Source organism: Nannospalax galili, unplaced genomic scaffold (genome assembly GCF_000622305.1).
Source record: "Nannospalax galili isolate Female #2095 unplaced genomic scaffold, S.galili_v1.0 scaffold390, whole genome shotgun sequence".
Lineage (NCBI taxonomy): Eukaryota > Metazoa > Chordata > Mammalia > Rodentia > Spalacidae > Nannospalax > Nannospalax galili.
This window is the reverse complement of record NW_008330777.1, coordinates 5,055,037-5,070,318: the sequence shown is the minus strand read 5'-3', so window position 1 is coordinate 5,070,318 and position 15,282 is coordinate 5,055,037. Positions and strand designations below refer to the sequence as shown.

Here is a 15,282-nt window from a genome sequence, read left to right as displayed (position 1 = left end):
ATTTTATAATTTTATTTAAAAGTATAAGCTAAAATGAAAATATATAAGCTGAGATTAAACACTGCTCAAATTATATCTAATAAGTGTACAATTCCAAATTCAATTTGAAATATCTCTGAGTAGCCAAGCAAAATAACAAAATGTTTGCCAGGGACATAAGATCTTAGATGCCAATACTTTTAGGACAATACAAAGCAAAATCAATTTCATATCTACAATGCAACTTTTAAAAAATGAAAATATATAAGCTGAGATTAAACACTGCTCAAATTATATCTAATAAGTGTACAATTCCAAATTCAATTTGAAATATCTCTGAGTAGCCAAGCAAAATAACAAAATGTTTGCCAGGGACATAAGATCTTAGATGCCAATACTTTTAGGACAATACAAAGCAAAATCAATTTCATATCTACAATGCAACTTTTAAAATTAAAACAGGCTTTTTTCTATAAGTAACAAGAAAACATAATTTCAAACAAGTTCTGATGGGAAATAATAATAATTATTTCTTTTTTTTGAGAGGGTGGTCTCACAAGCCGCAGTCCTCCTGCTTCAGCTTCTCTGGTGCTAGCATTAGAAGTGTGATCCACCAGATAAATTTCAGTTGTTTAGTAGGTTTATATATAAGGGTGATCTAATAACATGATATCAATCCAACTCTGAAATTTGTGATCTCTCTTATTAGAAAGACAACTTTTTTACTTCCTTCTCCATTCTTAATCTGCATAATACAAGTGAGTTGCTTTGCTGTTTGCAGAAGATGCATTTTTGTCTTGTTGAACAGAAACACATATTGGTTATAGAATACTCTAGTAAACCTTCAAAATCAGCCAGCTAATATTGAACAGAGTAAACCAAGTGACTCAAAGTAAATCTAAAATCCATGAAGAAGCCAACCTTCTAACCCTTAGATGCCTTTAGAGAGAGGATGCATAGGTCATTTGAGGACTGGGTGGACAGAATATTTAAGTAATATCAGTATGTAATTTGCATAGGAACTCAGACTTGGGAGATGGATAAAGAAGGTAAATATGCATATGAGACATTTTAAGGTCAATTCAAATGATAGTACAAAAGACCGTGCACCTTCTACAGTACTGGTAAAAATTGTGACTTAGATCTGAACCTTGATACCCCATTACCTGGAAGGGATGTGTTAAATTACTGGTAGGAGAAGAATAACAATTGGACACAAGCTTACATAGCAGACATGTAGTGATAAAATAGAGATCTGAGCATTTTTTTCCTAGCTAGTTTATAGGGAAATAAAAATTGATGTGCTTTTTAGGAAATAACACTAAATATTTTAGGTTAAAATCATGAGGCACACTAGAAGGAAGTGAAATCATGAAACACATGAGTCATCTGTAAGAAAACCATGAAGTGGGCCTGGAGAGATAAGTCCATGGTAAAGACCACTGATTCTTCTTGGAGAAAACCTGGGTTCGAGTCACAGCACCCACATGGCAGCTAACTACCATCCATAACTCCAGTTCCAGGGATCTGACGTCCTCTTCTGTCCTCTGCAGGCACTGAATGACATGGGTGCATTTACACACATGTAGGGTAAACACTCATATACAAAAATTATAAATAAATTTAAAATAAAAAAACTATGAAAATGTATATGCCTCTAAGAAGAGAGAAGAGTAGAAGACACATAGAAAGACAGATATAAATGAAGTCATTGGGAAGATTCAAACGGACAGTGCTTAGTCAAATGATTGATTAGAGAACATGCTCAATAATTAGTATTTTTGCTGTTGTTTGTTGTTGTAATCATGATGGTGATGATTGTCATGGTTGAGAGCTAACACACCAGTATTGAAGAAAGGAGTGTGTCAGTCAGAAGTTGAAAAGTAGTTCCCGAAGGGTTTCCTCCTCAGTCTATTACAGACTACTAATTAGCCCACTTCTGATTTTTGACTAAGTCATAATGCACTGAAAGGAAGAGTATAAATTTGTTAAATTTGTACATTTGTTCATCAAGATGTGTCAATTTCTATTGGGTAACTTAGGAAAGTGACAAAATTAACAACTTGTTCTTATCCTGACTACAAAGAGAAAATGAGGTATCTGGGGATGTAGCTGAGGGAAGAATATTCATAAAACATATGAAAACCCTGGGTTCCAGAGAGAGGAGTGGGCTAAGAGATTTGATTGCAATGAGATCCCTGAGACATTTATCTCTGCAATTAACCAAATGTGCTGTTTATTAAGGTCTGTCTTGCCTTCATTCTCCCTCTACTCCATGCAGACAAAAACTAGGTTCAAGATGAAAAACAGTTTTAAAAAGACCACTATATAAATGCATTTGAAAGCAAATAAAGCCAACAACTTTCATAACTGCAAACGTACAGCCAGCCCTATTTTATTGAGTGCCTGAAAGAAAGAAAAAATTTCAAATATTCAATAATTAGATGAATTAATTAGGCTATGTATCAACATGTTCTCATAAAAATAGCATTAAAGCATACTGCACACAATGAATAATGTGGTCATTATGGATTTTCCTTAAGCCAGAAACTTACAGGGAATTTTTAATAAGAAGATTAATACTGCTTGCTACTGTCCAGGAAACAGTAATGATCAGCTGGTTTAATGCTCTTCCCCCCACATTTGGGGATGTTGTGCACAGTAAAATACAGTTTATTTTTTCAAGGTGCACAAATAATATGGACATTTACCAAGTATTCCTGAGATGCAAATCCAGACATTATCTCTTCCTATATCATTATTTTTATTATAAAATAAACTAGTATTGTTCTATAGTTAGAGAATGGTTATACAAAGAAATATCATAGAATTAATTGAAATTATTTTTACAGAAGCAAAATAGTGTATTTAAAACAAAAGTCAAATTCTGTCTGATTTAAAATCCCAGAACTTCTATTTACTTAGTAGTTTTGTACATTTGGACAGATTACTAAAGATATCTGCACCTCCATTTTTATATCGATATGAGAGAATAAAAATTGTTCTTCATCACATAGCTGTATAATATTAAGCAAGTTAAAGCACATGGGATCATGCCTGGCTCATGTATGAATACAATGAAGGTTGACTATTTTATTATATGAGTAACATTATTCGGATTCATTAAAATACTTAATCATGCCAATAGTCTTATAAATTATTTCCCCTCAACAAATAAAGATAAACTTGGTTACATTATAGTAACAATACAAAATCTCAGCATCTTGCAGAACTATTTGTTGTACAATCTATGTCACTGTGGTTCTGGGTGTATTCCCCAAAGCAATGTACTCTATGCATTTTGACTCAGTAACCCAAATTGCTTCTGTCCTACTTGTGCTCACACAATAACCATTACAAATATGCAGGAGTAAGACTTGAAGTTCTAGCAACTAAATTTTTCACACTAATGTGATAAGCCATACACCACTTATTGCATTACTCAAACTTATAAAACAAAATCATGCTGGTGCAGAGAAGCCCAATCCCCCATCACACACACACACACACACACACACACACACACACACACACACACACTCATGCACTGTGAGCTCAAAAGAACAGATGAGAGTAAAGGACACTTTATTGAGGTCCATCACATGTATGTTTTTCCTTTTCCTCATTTCTTAATTACTTGGGAAAAGGTAATTTTGAAATACTGGTGTCAAGATTCTAAGTAACAAATCAATTTGTTTTAACCTCATTTTTTTTATTGTCCTATCCACCAAAATCAAAGTATGTGAAAAATCTCCATTTGAATGAGTGGCTAACCTCATTTAGACCTAACTGAATGAAGAGATCTGGGCAATTCTGAGTTAAAATAGTACTTAACTCTCAGTTGAGCCTCAAGTAAGAGGATGGAGAAAACAGAAATTGACATTAGTGGAAATGTTGACTTAGTACTCAGTGCCCATGCATTCATTAACCCAAAGTTACTTGGAAATGGTCAATAGTACAGATTTTCTGTCCCTTCAACTATAAGAAGTTTTCTTATTTTATCTTAGGAGATTTTTACAAATGTCTATATTGATGAGATCTACAATAGAGACTCAGAATTCCTTCTATATCCAATCATCAATTTTCTTTTAAAATATTCTTAGTTGTTTTTTTTTTTAATTTCACTCATGCATCCACTTAAGAGAGACATCTTGAGAGATTATATTTAGGAAGTGTGATTATCTTAATATCAAAACCTAAAAATAAGTTTATTGTCCAAAAGTAGCTTATAAAGTTAAAGACCTATAGAATTTGTTTTTTTAATCTACTTTTTACTATTAGTATCTTAAATAAGTAAAGTTCAATTATTTAACTAAAAGTCATAAAATTAAACTCTACCCCTTTCTAACTTAACTTTCATTGTTTCTAGCTATATTTTTATATGTCAGACAAACTCTTCCACGCCCACAGCTCTTTAAAGAATTATTTGATTTGTATTTTTAGATGTATTAGTGTTTTGCCTGGGTGTATGTAAGAGCACCACATGCATGAATTACCCATGGAGGCTAGAAAAGGGATGTCAGGCCATATGGGTTCCTAGAACCAAACCTGGGTCCTCTGCAAGAGCAGCACATGCTCTTAACCACTGAGCTATTGTTCCAGTCCACACACTTACAGTTCTTAAACTTTACTTTTCCTGTCCTTCATAAAAACTATAATTCTTTTTATGTACTGTCCCTTACCACATTCAGCAACAATATGGGGAAAAGCTAATATAATTAGTACTTTTAGTATAACAAGCTCTCTATTCACATCATTTAGATAAAGCATTTGAATTTGACTCTCAGATGTACTTCTACCACTGTAATTTAGAGAGTTTATTGCATTCATATATATTTATTGCAAAGACTCATTAGCCTCCCACACCTTCTCTCAATGGCACACCACCGTGGAAAACAAGGATCTTTTCCATGAAGTGGCTGCTTATTGCTTACCAAGGTGGAATTTAAAAAATATCTTTTTATTGAAAAGAAGAAAGTAACTTCAACCACTGCACTTTTTATTTTCTCTCAACTAACAATACAGGGCAGGAACAAAGGAAAAGTAAGTTGCCTTCCTGGAGGCACTAAGAGTTTGGATTTTCTCCCAACACCTGGGAGTTGATCAGTCACAGATGATTGAATTTCCATTGTTCCTTGATTGTGCCATTTTCCAGGCAATCCATCCTTGCTTATGTAATTGCAGCATTCCTGTAGTTCATTCTGTTCTGTCCTGAAGGTTCAGCAGGATGACAGGCTGAGAAAATTAGATATGGCACAGCACCAAGCTGCTGACCTTCAGAATACAAAATAAGGACCATCTTTTAAAATCCGTCATTCCTGATGAGGTTATTTTGAGGGACATAATTTTGAAGAGGTAATTTTCATGCTGACCATGTGCCTTCTTAAAATATATTTATATCTCTAAAGAAAGATCATTTTAAAATTTAAGTATACCTGTACAGTGAGCAATGTTATGAATAAATCCATTTAATTTAGAATTTGTCAAAAGGAGACACATACATCACTTTTAGATAAAACTTTCACTTCAAAGTAGATTTAAAATGATTTTGAAACATCTGAATATATTGTTTTGTTGAAAAATTCTGAGGGTAGATATAAAGCATCCCGTCACAAAATGATACCCATGTGAAATAATTTTAATATTAACCAAATTTAGTGAAGAGCAACCTGTGTAGAAATCATAAAATTGTATACATGATAAACACAAGGAAACTTACGGAAAAGTAAAATATGACAGTAGGAAAAATTTCAAATAACCTTAAATTTTAAATTTACAATAAATTACCGAGTTTCTCAAATATTTTAATGAAGCTCAGCATTTAATTAGCAAGCAACCGAAGTTCAAATGGGAGACTAAATCATTTTCCCCAGCGTAAACTTCATATTTTATTTTCCATATTTCCTTTGCTTTGTTTCAAACTAACAGAAAATTTGCAAGCACAAGATAACATGCTTCACTCTGAAGACTTCCTGACATGATGCCTAATGAGTCCAGAATAATTTAGTTCCTAATTGGTACAAACAAGGATATTCCTCTAGAGAGTCTCAATAGAACCATCAAATTTAAGAAACTTGCAGTGACATATGACTAACATATAATCCTTAAACCCTATTGAGGTTCTTTATTGCCTAAAAACATCAATTATAGCAAAGCATATCCAATTTTGAGTTACCTATTACATGTAGTTCAGGTCTCTTTCTTTTCCTTTAATTTAGAACAATTGCTCAGTCCAAAGTCAGTGTGAAATGATTCAAGATTTGGCCCTGGGCTTCTGCAACAGTTGCCTAAGTATTTGTTGAGGAAGATTCTGGGCTTTAAGCCAGGAACACTGCAGTTATTACTACTAAGCCAGATCTGCCCACTACTAACTAATTCTCTGGCCTCATAGAAATACTGGCTACAATCCCTTATATGTAGAAAGCACATGGTATTTCTGCAGCACTAGGGCAAGGGATAATAAAAAAAACACAAGAAGTCCTCTTCTACAGTTATTTCCTTATCTTCTCAGACCATAATAAAATATTCAGATAATCTAGCTCATTAAAATCATCATAGGGTATAACCAACACCATGCTCTGCAGAGTAGCTTTGCATTTCATCTTTTAGGTGTTTCTGTTTTTTCCATGAACATCTAGTACCTAAAAAGAACAAACAAACAAAAACAAACCATAAAAAGTTCAGCTTGCAAAATCAGAGTTCTATGAAGCAATAGGTTTCAAGACAAACAAAATTCTCTTCATTCTTACTTCATGGACTTCTTCACTCATGCCTTATAACATAACATATATTTCTTCTAAAAGGGGAAGAGGAAAAGAGATGGATGGGGAGGAAACTACCTTTTATTTGATTCAGGTATTTTTATGTGCTATTATATTTTCCCTTCTTGTCACTGTCAGATACATCCCTAGAATGTTGCTGCCTGCTGCCAAGTAACTCAACAGTGTCCTATTCTGCCCTTGACCCTCATCTTTCCATGAGCATCACCTTATTAAAAGTCATCAAGTATATCTGAGTCATAGCTAATGTCTTTCAATCCCAAAGCCTCAAAATATCTCTAGAGCCCTTGATCACTATCGACTTTCCCTATTTTCATCTCTTCTTTATACTCTAACACTAAAATATCTTTCTCTTTCTTCTAATACTTCCATGAACAAGCCTCATCCATTACAACAGTCTGCAGTTTCTTTCTTATATCTCTGCCCAAACTTTAGGTTCTCTATAAGAATGAGCCTGTAAAACAGTCCTAGATGAGGAAAGGATTGGCTCATGGGGCCCTGCCCACCTGTGGGAGCTTAGGGCAGTTGAGGACTGCTAGAGGAGAGGATGGAATTGTTTTCAGTGATTTAGTCACTGCAGTTACTAATGCTGTAGTGGATAGCCTCACACCCATACCCAAGAGAGTGGCCTTGGTTAATATTAGTGGGCCCCTAAAGCAAACTTAAAAACAAATGGCATGGAAGTGGAATGGGACTTGGTGGGGTTGGAGTGGGGGTTGTTTAGGGAAGGAGGAGAATATGAAATGATGAAGGGATGAGTGTGATCAGAATGTAGAAGACACATGTATAAAATTCTTAAATAATATGTTAAGCACACACAAAGTAAATAAAACATCACCCAGGTCAATAGAAGGACATCTGAAGACTTCTCCTTTGATTATAACCTGCTGCTTATGATCTCAGTATAAATGTCTTTGCTCAACTACACCAGCCCTTCTGAAGCCATCACGAAACTACCTTCTGTAATCAAGTACTATTTTCTAAGAAATACCTCTAAAGGTCAACTAGTGAATCCTCCACAGATGTTCCATGTATCTGCCATGTTGTTTTCCATACAAAAATGCCTTCTCACTTGTCGGGGTTCTATTTCAAGATCTAGTCCAAAGGCTATTATTTCCATCAAAACCTTCTTGGGGCACATTAGCTCATGGAAATATCTCTTCTGCCCTTTAGTTAATAGTCACCCTCAGAGCTACATGTCAGGAATAGTCCTAGACAGTACAGTTTGTAATGATGTATTTCTTATCTGTTCCCTCCTGCTTTATCATTAATTCCTTCACTAACTCTTTTCACCATTTTCTATAGGATATATACAATATGTGAGTGATTGGATTGGTATCCTTTAATTTATATGATCCACTTTGAAACTTAGCAGAATTGAACAATTATAAACTGAGAGCCAGTAGGAAATTGAAATCTTCCATTTTTAAGTTTTTTAATATTTATTTATTTATTTATTATTTGAGGCAGGGTCTCCCTGTAGCCCCAGCTGGCCTGGAACTCACTATGTAGACCAGGCAAAATTCAAACTCACAGAGATTCCCCTGCCTCTGCCTCCCAAGTGCTGGTATCAAAAGCATGTACCACCATGCCTGGCATGATCTTCCATCTTTTATAACAACAATATTTCCATTACAGAAAGGTTAACTAAGTTACATCATTTTCTAATAATCTGAATTTAGAGTCTTTCTTTTCAGCATATAGTAATCGAGGCATATTTAATCTGATTTAAATTCTGAGAATATTCATTCAAACTTTTATTACATATTTATTCATCTATTTCAGGGGTTAGCATATTAAGGTATACCTGTGGAGGTCAGAAGACAACTTTCAGGAATTTATTCTCTCCTACCTCAAATGGTCCTAGGAATCAAACTCAGATTGTCCAGAATGGTGTCAGCTGCCTTGACTCACTGAGTCATCTCATCAGTCCCCAAATTCTGAGAATCTTATATTGAATGTTGTTTAAATAAGAAAAAGCTAAAATTACATTGTGATATTTATGAGAAAGGAATATATTAATGACCCAAAAAGCCAATCACAATGTGCAATGGAAAACTAAATTGCCTAATCTTTCAGACAGCGGCAGTTTGGTTTCAATTTCAGAATAGGCCAGAGAATATTTCAACAGGAAAAAATAGCCAGAACTTCCAGGTTTAAAAAAAAATCATGAAGATCTCTACTTGCTTCACTTTGAAGTGCAATTCTCCAATGAAAGTGTCTCATATAGAGACTACTACCCAGAAACCAGGTGCCAACAATAGGAAGACATTACTAAGCTGTGAGGGGAGCTGGTTCTTCATAAGCTTAAAGCACTTCCGTATAATGGGGCTCTGCTCAAATATCTCATACTGCAGTACTAAAGACATGTTTCAGAGTCATTAACACATTGCAGTTTCTTCTACATGTCATCATAAGATTTATATTCCGTGTTTAAACTACTGTGCATGTGTGATATTGGAGACTTTAGGCTATTGTGAAAGCTATTGTGTATATGTATTAGGGTTTTGATATAAGTCTATATATTTTGAAGGGAGTTTATGTTCAATAAAACTAAAAGATGAACTTACAATGTAAGAGACCTCAGCTTGCTTATAGGAAGCCAGTGGGAATCAGAGATTGTGCCACATGCACACCAGTGCCAACTGGAAGAGTGCAATTCTCTACAGCAGCTTCTCATTGTTTTGCTTAAGGATTAAGTTGAAATCCTTTCACATCAATTCATGCTTATACCCACTTACTATGTCAAATACATAGTAAAAGTTCTCCAGCTTATGAATTCTGCTATTTGCATATTATCTTTACACCCATACTGTCTCTGCCCTATGCCATAGAGATGTATAGGGGGAGGAAAAGACATTTACTTTTCCTTGAGTTTGTTGAAAATTAGCCAATACCCAATACTGCAATACAGTCATACCCAATACTGCAATATGTTCAAACTGACACCACTTACTAAATAAATATTTAAGATTGGTGTCCTGTTCCTTCTTCCCTTCACAACTCTGCTATGCCAACCAAAAATCTGAATCACACTGCTGAACTAATTTAGGTTAAAATTTTTATTATTCACTTTGATCTTCTGGGATGCCAGGGAACAGGTAAGAAATGTAGAGTACAAAGATGAATAATTCAGATGTAATATTATCAAATGTCAGTGATCCACAACATATTCAAAAAAATTTAAATACAAATACCCTTTTGCAAAGTTTTTATTAAAACAATATTTTATGGCCTGGAGTGGTGGTACACACCTTCAATCCCAGCACTTGAAAGGCAGAGGTCAACTCTATGAAATCAAGGTCAGCCCAGTCTACATAGCAAGTTAAAGGCCAGGTGGGGCTACAGGGAGACCCTGTCCCAAAAAGACCAAAATAACAAGATTTTATGTTCACAACTTTTAAAAATGTAGGCAAGACACTAGAGTTTAGAGAAGTAAAAGTAATCAAGTCATTAAAAATGAAATCTTGAATCATTTTTTAAACTATTTTATTTATTATTTTTATTTTATGTGTATGCATGTATTGCCTGCATGTTGGTAAGTGCACCCATGTCATGCAATGGCCATAGAAGACAAAAGAGGCTGTTGTATTCCTTGGAACAGGAGTTAAGGACAGTTATTAGCTGCCATGTGGGTGCTGGGATTTGAACCTGGGTCTTCTGCAAGAACAGTTAGTGTTCTTAACTGCTGAGCCATCTCTCCAGCCCCAAGATCTTGAATCCTAATTGTTATTGTGTTGCACACACAAATTTCGTCCTTCTCTGTCCTTTCTTGTGACCTTCCGGATGCATACTAGCCCCTGGAAGTGCTCTAAGCTCTCTTTTCCCACATTGCTATTGCCCAAGACTCAGGGTTCATCATCTTTAGTTTTCACAAAGAGTTTCCCAGTGGCTTCTTTGAAAAAAAAAAATTTCAGTGTTTTTTTTTTTTTTTTTTTTGTTTTTTTTTTTTTTTTTTTTTTTTTTTTTGTGTGTGTGTGTGTGTGTGTGTGTGTGTGTTTTACAGCATGTGTATAGATGTCAGAGGACAACTTTTGGAATTAGTTCTCTCCTACTATATGAGTCTGGGGTCTTGAACTTAAGTCATCGGGCTTAGAAGCAAGTACCTTTAAGCACCTTTACCCTTAAGCCATTCCCCCACCCTCCCAAGCACTGGGATTAAAGACTTGTGCCACCACATGGCACATCACTTTTGTGGAAGGGATGGCCACATAAAATCGATGAGTCCAGTATTAAGGCAAACATGAACACTGAGCCTGCAGAATGAAGTGAGGCAATAATCTCTATTCTCTATTGTGGCCTGAGGTGATTGTAGTATGAAAATGTAAGGATAGTTTTTCCTCTAATAACAGTTATAGGTGACTGAAGAGATGGTTCAGCAGTTAAGAGCACCGGCTCTGAGGACCTGGGTTTGGTTCCCAGCACTCATATGGCAGTTAACAACCACCCATAACTCCAGTTCCAGGGGATCCAACACCCTCTTATGACCTCTTAAGGCATTGCATGACACAAATGCACTTACATATCTGCAGACAATACACTCAGACACGTAAAATAAAAATAATAAAATATAAAAAGATTATAGCATCTATTCCATACAAGATATGGTCTTTATTTCTTAATCAGTTAGTATGCAAACTAATAATCCAATCTTAAGAAAAATTAAGTAGAGAGAGGTTATGTAACTCAACTGTAATTCAGTAACTACGAAAGCAGAATTCAAACTCAGGGAGTATGCCCCAGATAGCAAACACTGTATTTCACTCACTGTCATATACTTCACTGTTAGCAAATAAAAGTGGATCAATCAAATACCACTGGAAAAATAAACTGAACTGGAAGGGCAAGGTACTCACATTTGAAAGGAACACCATGTAAACATTTCCAAAGGACAAAATGAGAAAAACAAAAGAACCACAAGGGGACTAAGTGTGATTAGGACACAGAGCATGAGGGGACCAGGCCTGATAAGGACACAGAGCAGACCCCTTCCAATTTCATCCCCAATTCCCCACTCTGAGGAGGAAAGTAACTTGACCAGTGAAGTTATTTTTTTTTCAAATTTTTAGAGACACCATCCTTCCCTATTAACTAGCAAATGTGAACAACCACACTTTAAAGGGTTAGGCACCCAGAGTTTCTCACAGTTTATGGGCCTTTCAAAAACCAAACAAGGGTGGCAGCTATTCTACATGCATCCTATTATAATATAAAAATGTTTATAAGGATTTATAATTGCAACTCTAAGAAGAAAGCTTTCTTCCTAGCAGGACCCCTAATATCACCTGGCCTCTATCTGCCCTCTGGGCACTCCTCCCCACTGTCATACAGATGATTGATAGATGATTGATAGATAGATAGTTGAATGATAGATAGATAGATGATAGATGATAGATAGATGGATGATAGAGAGATGATAGATGATAGATAGATAGATAGATAGATAGATAGATAGATAGATAGATAGATAGATCTACTTAGCACCATATATAAGCCTCTTCCTACCCTTGTCCCAGGCTCATTCACTTTTTCTCCAGTCTTTCTAGCCAGCAAAATTATTTGCAAATGTAGTGCCAGTCACCTCAAGCTGTTTTCTGCCTCCTTGGACTCAAATAACAGCATTTATTTCAGCTTTGAGAATATAAAGTCTTGTCCTTCCAAATCCTGCTCAGTTATGATTTTATTGAAGTCTTTCCTGAACTCTCTGCCTCCCCACAGTTCACAGGTCCATAATTCCCTAGTGTATTACAAGGTCTGGTTTGTTTACGGTGGTGTCTCCTCTACCAGTAGGTACTGTCCCTGCAGGAAAGCCTTTGTTTTAGACCTCTCAGCATCTCCAGTGTCAGAGCCACGCAAATAAATCTCTAGTATATGGGGAACTAGCACCACATAGATAACCAAGTACTTCAAAGGGAGAATGTCAGACAGCTATGGGAATGAAATCGACCAACAGCGGTAATGCTGAAAATATCCGAAATTTTGATTCTTTTCTGGTAGAACTCGATTACTGGTCCCAGAAACTTCCAACCCTTGACATCCAAGAAGTTAGGAGGCATTGGAACTAGCTCTTGTCACTCACCAACTAGTAGAAGGCGGGTATCTGTTCTCTAGTGTTTTGGTCCAGGGCTTGTACCAGCTGATCTGCTCAGCAGCTTTACCCCAGAAGTTCTCTGGGTCAGTTACAGAGGCCGCGAAGTGGGTCTTGTACTCGCCACTGCCGCCGGTGGTCAGCGCCCTGCAGCCCAGGCCCCCTACGCCCCGAGCACCTGGGGCCACCAAAGCCCTTCGGATTGCACCAGCTGCTCTCGCTGAAGGGGATCCGGGTATGGGAGCCCCAAGTGACCCAGCGCCGGTGACTTTGCGACATTGTAGCCAGGATGGCTTCATCCTCTGGCTCTGCCTCCAGTCCTAGGCTCAGCTGCCTCCGGTCTCAGTGCCCCCAATCCCTCTCAACTGGAGTGCAGCGACTGTCAGTGCCCTTTGGGAATCGGAGGCGGGGACAAATTCTGAGGAGAGTGTGGAGCCCAGAAGTTTGGAAGTCAAACTGAAGTTACCGGGAAAAGCCGACCTGGAGCCACCAGGAAAGCAACACACAGGAGCGGAACACTGGGAAAGGGGCACGCACGAGTTTTTGCAGGAGTTGCCTTATGTGACAGCATGATGCAACTTTGACACGCGTTTTCAACCTAGTACAGTCACTTTCAAACCGCAAAAGGTCCTCTCGACTTACACAGAATGGCTCCTAGAGCAAGGCCAAAGCTCCGAACTTGTTCTTAATTCTCAAGCAAATTGTGTACCTTATCCCTGGAGGAATCAGTGGTGCAGAAGGCATTGCCTCTGTCCCACAGAGGAATCCTGCATCTCTGCATATCGCAGCGGGGCCCCTGGAATACTGTTTTCGTTTATTCATCTATTTCTTTGCTTAAAATTCAACTCAGTCCCTGGTTACTTAAAACACAAGTGGCTCCAGGGCAACAGTGGATCCAGGATTTCCTGACAGCTGAGAGGAGGAGGAGGAGGAGGAGGAGGGGTGGAGGGAAGGGGGAGGAGGTTACTCAGACTGTTTGGGAAGTCCTTCAGGAGTGATTGACAAGCCCCTGGGGAAGGTAGCCTGGCTGGGATGGGGAGACATCTTTGTGGACTCCCCATAGGATTTAGGGGCACCGGCACAAAGAACTTGAATTTTTCCCTTCTGCTTTGCCCCTTTTGGAGTTTTTCTGACTCTTTTATGAGAAGACACGGTTATGAGATTTCTTCTGGGGTGATAAAAATGTTTGAAAATAAATTGTGGTGATCGTTGCTTAATTCCGTGAAAAAAACAGAAGCCACTTTGTTGTACTGGTCCAGTGGGTGAATTGTGCAATATGTGTGTCATATCTCATGAAGCTTTTCTAAAACAACTCAAAGGGAAGTGCTAACAAAAGATGGAAGGAATTCAAAGAAAGAAGGAAGCTGAGAAAATTTGCACAGAGGTGGTGTGAATTCCTGTCCAGATTTAACATTCTTCAAGCTCTGCAGTGTTCCACCCTTTAATGAAATTCATAGACAATCTTTTGCTTTAATATCATGCCAAACACATTCTGTCTTGGTGTGACAATATTTGCAGTTTTAAATGTAAAGATAATGTATTCCCAAGTCTTGGGTGCGAAAAGGTGGAATGCCCTAGACCCTGGAAAGAATAATAAATTAAGAAGCTGTAAACAGATGATTCTGCAAGAAGAAAATGATGTGGAGATACAGGCTAAACACAACAGGCATAAATCTACTGCAAAATGGAAAAAAAAAAGTCTTTAAATAACTACCTCAGCTATTCTCTCAACCAAGAAGCATGATATTACACTTTCCCAGATGCCTACAATGTATTTAATTTTTCCCAAAGTTCTTAGATCAAGTGCTATCTGGTGGCAGGGTATTGTTTGTCATCACTTAAAGCCAAGGCCATATAACCGCTTTGCCTGCTTTTTCCTTTAATGGGGGCTTTTCTCTGGCAGTTGCATGAATCACTATATTCCACTTGTGTAACCAGTTTGTGGGTGCCTACACTATGTATGAGGTGGTATGTTGGCAGGAAAATGAAGGCCGGAACTAGAGGGCTATTGGTCCTCATATATGCACTATATAATAGATGCTCAGCACTTTTGAAACCTTGAGGTTCTGTGATTCTTGAAATAGTGTAAGTAGGAACTATCATTCCATGTTTACCAAATGAGCTTAGAGACTGAGAGCAGTGAAATTGTTTCAGGGCACACGGATACCAAGCAGAGGAATCAGACACAAATCTTGATAATGCTCAGAGCTGAATTGCCAGGATACCTTAACTTCAGACAAGTCACAACACTGGTCACCTTCACCCTAGCAGGGAGAAGTAAAGGACGATCCACACTGCAGTCCGAACATGCCATACTTTTATACAAACTGCACCTTATCTCAGTGCCAGACATAAATCAATCTGGGAATTAGACTCAAAAGATCACAGTTTTCATGTCAGGTAGATTATCTTCTCAAAAATAAAAATATATTAGTT

General features: G+C 37.2%; 1 protein-coding gene across 2 annotated transcripts in view; it reads right to left on the bottom strand.

The window, feature by feature from the left end:
- The window catches only part of Acss3 (acyl-CoA synthetase short chain family member 3), a 169,600-nt gene extending 156,356 nt beyond the window's left edge, over positions 1–13,244 (bottom strand). For both annotated transcript variants that reach the window (XM_008852196.3, XM_029555689.1), the window contains exon 1: positions 12,838–13,244. In XM_008852196.3, coding sequence (XP_008850418.1) covers positions 12,838–13,145 — 308 coding nt within the window. In that variant the 5' untranslated portion in view covers positions 13,146–13,244. The remainder of the gene's footprint in view (positions 1–12,837) is intronic.
- Positions 13,245–15,282: the final 2,038 nt, after the last annotated feature.